Source organism: Lactuca saligna, chromosome 2 (assembly GCF_052625555.1).
Source record: "Lactuca saligna cultivar CGN05327 chromosome 2, ASM5262555v1, whole genome shotgun sequence".
NCBI classification, from domain to species: Eukaryota; Viridiplantae; Streptophyta; class Magnoliopsida; order Asterales; family Asteraceae; genus Lactuca; species Lactuca saligna.
In genome coordinates, this window is record NC_136418.1 from 145,731,743 (window position 1) to 145,738,870 (window position 7,128).

Below are 7,128 nucleotides of genomic sequence, written 5' to 3' on the forward strand. Positions count from 1 at the left end.
ATCTTTTTATAAAGTATAAGATCATTAAACAACATTATTCAACTATATAAAAGACACCAATAACCATAACGACATCCTCATATCCGGAAATATGGTATGTTTTGATTTCAAACTTCACGACTTGTTTCTCTTTTATTGTTCTTTACTTCTTTTCATAGCATCCAAAAGCTTAAACAAAAATATCTTCCTTCAATATTTGTGTGGAAGAATATATGATAGCGATGGTAGTCAAATCAAAATATTTCTTTCTAATTTACAATCCATCACTCATATTTTTTTTAGTTGCACCACCAGACAATCCCACGGCTAAGTGCTTCTTCCCTACCCTACAAAGACTCACACAAACACAACCTCTCACTTTCTTGAATTTGGGTTTTCTGCAATCCTTCCAAGAATCAGCCTTTTTTTTTTTTTTCTTTTTTTTTTTTTGGTTTTCAAGAAAATCATCAAACAAGATAAAACCCAGATGAAGAATCTTCAAAAAGATGGTTAACAAACAAGAAATCGCCAAAATTTAGGTGAATTCCAAGAAAATAAATTAAAAAAGATGGTACTTTAAGCAAACCAATCTGCAAATTTTACAGAGATTTCCATTTCCATTTCCATTTCCCCCAATTTATCAATATTCAGGCATTAACTGACTGATTTTGCCTTCTTGTTCGGCGGCCATTTTCTTCTCCGTCACTCTCAACCAAACACAAACCACCGTGAAACTCAACACGAGACTCAACAATCCACTCCCCAATCCAATTCCGACAATTGCCACCACCGATAACCCTTTACTCTTCATCGGACCCAACGGGTACCCGTAAAGATCCTTGTTACCTAAAAACGAGCTCGCATTGAAACGTGGCAGGTTTCCCGTTCGGTTTCCGAGGCTCGCCGGAATTGGGCCGGATAACTTGTTGTTGGAAACATCAAAAACCGACAATCGTGCTAAGGAGCCGAGCTGAGGTGGGATTGTGCCGGAAAGGGTGTTGTCGTGTAGGTCAATGACGTTGAGGTAAGCGCACATGGCGAGCGAAGGTGGGATGGTGGCGGAGAGACGGTTGGAGGAGAGGTTGAGGACGGCGAGGTTGACAAGGTACTGAAGTTCGTTGGGTATTGGTCCGGTGAGAGAGTTGTTTGAGATATCTAACGCCTGGAGGTTAGTGCAATTGGAGATAAACGGTGAGATTGAGCCACGAAGGGCGAGGTTCGGCAGGGAAAGCTTGTAGATGCGGCCGTTGTTGCAGGTTGCTCCGGCGAGGTTCGAGAGGAAGCCTGAACACGGGTTTTCGAAGCTGGGTTTGGTCCAATTCATGAGATTATGATTCGGGTCTTCCATTGATTCAAACAATTTGGTCAAACAAGATTCATCGTTGGGATCTGGTGTCGATGGTGGCAAGAACACAGACATTAGCATCCAAACCAGTATCAATCTGGAAAACCCCATGAAGAATGAATTGGAAACAGAAGAAAATAGGTGGAATTGAAGATGAAGAAAGGTGTGAGTTTGATTAGGGAATAGGGAGTGCGCATGTGAAATGGATAATGAGTAAATGTTTAGAAAAAGTTGGATTTGAATAGAAGAAGAGGGTAAGGTAAAGGGGTAAATTGTTTTGGGGCCATGTGAAAAGGGAAGAACGATGACTTGTAGGTGTAGGGGGGCACTAACTTAAAATTTGGGAAACTAATTGGAAAGAGTAACTGGATTTTGGAATGAACGTATAGTTGCATTCTCCTAAATCGAGGCAATAATTGTAAGACATTGTCTTTTGAATTCAAGATTTTGAAGACCATAGTTTTGGTGTTTTCACTTTGCACTTTACTTGTATCTTCAACAGGTTCCAATTCCAAAGATAACCTTCTAAATTAAGAATGGATGAAGAGTATTGTTGCATTTTGTTCTTTGAATATTTGTTTTAAAAAATAGAGATAATGACTTAAAAGGGTAACGAACTTTCGATTTTTGTCACATTTAGTCACTAAACTTTTTTTCGTTATCTATTTGCCATTGAACTATTGAAACTGTTCACATTTTACCCTTATGACCGGCTGTTACCGATTATAAGGGTAAAATGTGAACAGTTTCAATAGTTCAATGGCAAATAGATAACGAAAAAAAGTTTAGTGACTAAATGTGAACAAAATCGAAAATTTGTTTCCCTTTAAAAAGTTCAATAACTAAATGTGAACAAATTTCCTATTGTATTATGTTTTAGCAAAATTATTTATTTTTGTTTAACTGTAGCAACATTTGTTGATAAAGAAATATATGAAATAAAAAAACAAAATGCAACATCCGGATTTCCAGGTATCATAATTTAAGTATTTTTCTTTTGAGTTAAGAAGAGAGACTCGGCGAGTTTGACGCCTCAACTCGTCGAGTAAGGTCGCGACTGATGACTCGGATTAATGAATGGACTCGACAAGTCGGTGAGGCGACTCGACGAGTCTGCGCTGTCGGCAGAAACCCTAAATCTTTGGGCCCGAGCCATATTTAAAGGCACTTATGGCCTTCAATTGCCACTACCTTTCCCATAAGTGAGAACCCTAGCGAGCTTGAGTGTGTAGAGTGAGCGGAAGAGCTATCTTGAGCTTTTTGGTGTGATAGATCTGGACCCTTCTAGGTTCAGAGAGCCAAGAATATGAAGCTTTAGTAGAGTAAACCTTGGGGTTCGAAGTTAGGAAGCATTTGTGGGATTTTTATGGTAGATATGGTTACTTTCATCTTACACATAGATACGAAGTATTTTATATAAATTACGTGATATGTGTGCATATTATTTGAATACTTGTTGTCCATGCTGGATGAATGATTTTATACATGTTTTAAAAGATTTAAACGGTATATTTATTTTATATCTACAAATATGTTGCGGATGAAACATGGGTAGATGAAATAGTTGGTGTGTGATGAAATAAAATGATTAGAGATATGTGATGATAGAAAGGTGATGATAATTAGGTATATAGATGATGATGAATATGTGATGTAGGATGAAAGGAGATACCATAACCTTAACTAGCAATGTGGCGATGTAGTCATCTACCAAAGTATAGATGGCGATCACGGACTATTCTAGACAACACAATGGAAACACCAGCATGCCCATAACCTGTAGGTGATGAATTACGAGTTCAAGCGATGTTGTAACTACGTATTCATGCGATGATACTCTAACCCCTTACTATGAATTACGAGTTCAGATGATGTTGTAACTACATATTCATGGGATGTCACAAATTTCGCATGCCAAACCAATGGTCATAATTCACATCAGTGAGAATGGTTCATTTTTTTGTAAAACCAAAATCAGATTGAAAATTTTGATTTTTTATTTTGGAAAATGTCAAACCATTGGTTTTGTATTTCGGTTTTGGTTTTTTGTTTTTTTTAAATATATTTTCAGGGTTTTGTTTTTTTTGTTTTTTGTTTTTGTTTTTTTTTTTTTTTTTTTTTTTTTTCATATTTCATAGATTTCTTCATCAACAAATGTTGCTACAATTTAATAAAAATAAATAATTTGCTAAAACATAATACAAGAGGAAGTTTGTTCACATTTAGTCATTGAACTTTTTAGAGGGAAACAAACTTTCGATTTTGTTCATATTTAGTCACTAAACTTTTTTTCGTTATCTATTTGTCATTAAACTATTGAAACTGTTCACATTTTACCCTTATGACCGGCAACTAGATAACGAAAAAAAGTTTAGTGACTAAATGTGACAAAAGTCGAAAGTTCGTTACCCTTTCAAGTCATTATCCCTAAAAAATAATGGTTTATTTATAGCTAAAAGATCAAGTAAGATTGATGTTCAAGAATTTGAATAGATGTGTGTGCACATTTTCATGCATGTTTGTACAAGAGTTTGGAACCATCTTGAGAAATCAACATAGAAGTACTTCTATCGTGTTAGTTTGGATGTATCTATCACCAACGATATTTGTAAAATATTCTTTCAACGATGTTAAAAGTGAGACCAAGATATCATTTATTTTATCCATAAATTAATTCATATACGATAACAATAACCAACCAAAAGTACTTTAACTTCACAGAAAATTACGAATCTAATTAATATTAGGTATTTATTTGTAATTTTTAAAAAGTAACCACGTATTTTTTTTTATTTTTTCAAATTGATCATGTACTTGGGTACATGACATTTCAGTGTAGAGTCCAACCGCACAACCCAAACTAATATTTGGTATTTAATTGTAATTTTAAAAAAATAGCCGTTATTATAGAGATTTTGGAATCTACACCGAAATACGGTAAATTTTAGAGATATTTTTGAAAGAAAAAATAGAATACGATTCTGATGAGTTGAATGTTTTACGGGTAAACTTTTGGTTCATTTACTTGTATATTTTTTTTTAATTAATAACTAAATATGTTAGCCTAAAATGTGAAGAACATCGGTCAAATGTGAAGAACGTATTTGAAATGTAGTGTTAATTCATATCCAGTGTCTTAGATAGCTACTTATTTAGCCACATTAACACTCATAACACTAGATAACTAGTTAGGTTTATCCTAGAGAGAACTTCATAAGCATTCCGTACTTAGAATACAAAAAACGAGTCTGGAATACAAACAACAATCCATAATACGAAGAGCATTACAATCCGGAACGCCATAAAGAATTTGAAATGATGTTTAAAGTAACTTTGAAACTAAATAATTTATTCGTTTGCAGCATAAATGTATTTTCGATGTTTTTCTTACAATGTTTTACAAACATGTCATTGGTGCGGATATTCTTGATAAACTTAAGAACCGACCGACCTGCGAGACTATCTATCAAAAGACGTATTTAGATAGGTGGTTAGATATTTTTGTGACAGTAGAAAGGAGGCCATTTTCTTTTGCATTGTATTTTCTGCGAAGAAGTTATCATAAATCCTCGAAGTAATGGAGACGAAATGTTATATATATATATATTGGAGACTTTGAATTGACCTTTAGGAGGAGGCATATATGTCTTGTTACTAGCTTCCAGTTTTGTGATTTTCCCTAACCTCGGATTCTGGTTACGGCTTCCGAGTACATATGTTTCATATAGTTGTTTTGAGTGACTAGTAAAACTGGAACATAAAAGAACATCTTTTATAGATCTCTTGATGATGATGATGTGGACATGTGGTTTGAGTCTGTCTGATATATCTGTTGGAAAAGAAGGTTCAACATCCGGTTAGTTCGTCGGCCTGTGAATGAGGAGTTTTTAGGCTTGGTGTCAAACTTTAAGGACTTTCACACGTATCATATTATTTACCGTGTGTAGTTAATTTTTAAATGTCATTAGTAATTTTTTGATGTGAGTAACTGTATTTTTTTGGTGACACATATATCCTTAAGACATGATAATGTAACGGCCCAAAAATCATGATAAATTTTTTCATTTTTCAACAAGTGTTACAATTATCAAATTGATCCAAAACCATTACATAGTAACAACGTCAAATTATCAGAGTAACAATATCAAAAAGTGCAGAAAATAGTGTGGGGAGAATGTTGTGCCATTACATCGGACCCTTCCTCTTAGTACCGAAAATACCTGAAACCATAAATATAAATTGTAAGCAAAAAGCTTAGTGAGTTTTCCCAAAGTACCATATATCATACATAAATAAGTTAGTGATATGAGCCAAATCATAGTCTTACAAGTAATGCCTTCTGAGGGCCAAATCCCGGTCTTCCAGACTGGTGCTAGGGGCCAGATCCTGGTCTTTCATTCAAATGTCAGGGGCCACATTTTGGTCTTTCATAACTACCAGGGGCTAAATTATGGTCTTTCATACACATCATAAAGATAGCTAGCATCCTATATCACAAATAATGGGTTGTTCTTGGTTCCTTCGACCCATTGATACAGTGAGAAAATTCACATCAGTCTGTTGATAAATAACTGGATTCTCGACTACAGAACTGAAAGATCTCACACTAAACACAAACAAATAACCGTAATCAAAATAAAGTTATAAACGATAATCGTGGGTCTAAATCCCAAACCTAAACTCCTAGGGTAAAAGACCATTTTACCCTACCCATAATAGGCCTACCCAAACTTGGCCCAATAACACAATAATGGCCCCAGGTCCCAAAAAGGCCAAACTCGTACAACTTAAGGCCTAATAATAAAATCCTAAGGTCCACTCATGCTTCAAACAATTTAAGGCCTAAATCTTAACTAAGGCCCAAAAGTCCAAAACCTAACCAGAGATCAAAAGCCCACAAGGAGCCACTACAAGTCATACACTCGATGTAAGTGATCACCAATATGTGCAACGTACCACTATGTACGCCCAACGTACTGGGCTTCTTGCCACATTAAGCCATTTAGTGTGTAATCCATTCAACCCTAAGGTCCAACACTCAATTCTCTTCCATTTTAGGGTTCTAATACATAAAGTTTGCAACTTTAACCCGTAGCATGTCTTAATGGAACCCAACATCCACTTTTGTCTAACAATGCTCATAATAAGACTTCAAACTCATGCATGGACCAATAACAACCATCAAGATGCTATTTTATGCATTATGAACAACAAAGAGGATGATATCTAACATATCTAACTCCTAGAGCCGCTCAAACTCATAAAGAGAACCCATGGAACAAAATAAAGCTCACAACAATCCCTAATATCAAACTATCAAATTGAATCATCAAGGTAAGAACTTTATACCTTCTCTAGCTCGCAAATGTAACATGCTAGAACAGGATAAATTTTTTCATTTTTTAAACAAGTATAAAATTTGTTCCAAAACCATCACAATGTATAAATGTCACATCATCAGAGTACAATATCAAAAATGCAGAAATAACGGGAGAGAATGTTGTGTCATCATATCAGGCCCTTCCCTTTAGTACCGGAAGTACCTGATACCATAAACACAATCTGTAAGCAAACGCTTAGTAATTTTCCCCCAATGTACCACATACCAACATACAAATTAATGTTATGGGCCAAATCATAGTCTTACATATAATTCTTGCCGAGGGCCAAATCCTGGTCTTCCATACAATTGTCAGGGGCTAAATCTTGGTCTTTCATGCAACTTCCATGGGTAAGATCCTGGTCTTTCATGCAACTGCCAGGGGCCAGATCCTGGTCTTTCATACAGCTTCCAAAGGCCAAAC

General features: G+C 35.4%; 1 protein-coding gene across 1 annotated transcript; it reads right to left on the reverse strand.

The window, feature by feature from the left end:
* Positions 1 to 513: 513 nt before the first annotated feature.
* LOC145031970 (receptor-like protein 44) lies at positions 514 to 1,714 on the reverse strand. Its single transcript, XM_078980627.1, has one exon. The coding sequence runs from the start codon at positions 1,433 to 1,435 to the stop codon at positions 620 to 622; it is 816 nt and encodes a 271-aa protein (XP_078836753.1). The 5' UTR covers positions 1,436 to 1,714; the 3' UTR covers positions 514 to 619.
* Positions 1,715 to 7,128: the final 5,414 nt, after the last annotated feature.

What these genes read in the sequence shown, in the direction of transcription:
- LOC145031970 (XM_078980627.1), bottom strand. Translation starts at nt 1,435, where the DNA reads ATGGGGTTTTCCAGATTGATACTGGTTTGGATGCTAATGTCTGTGTTC.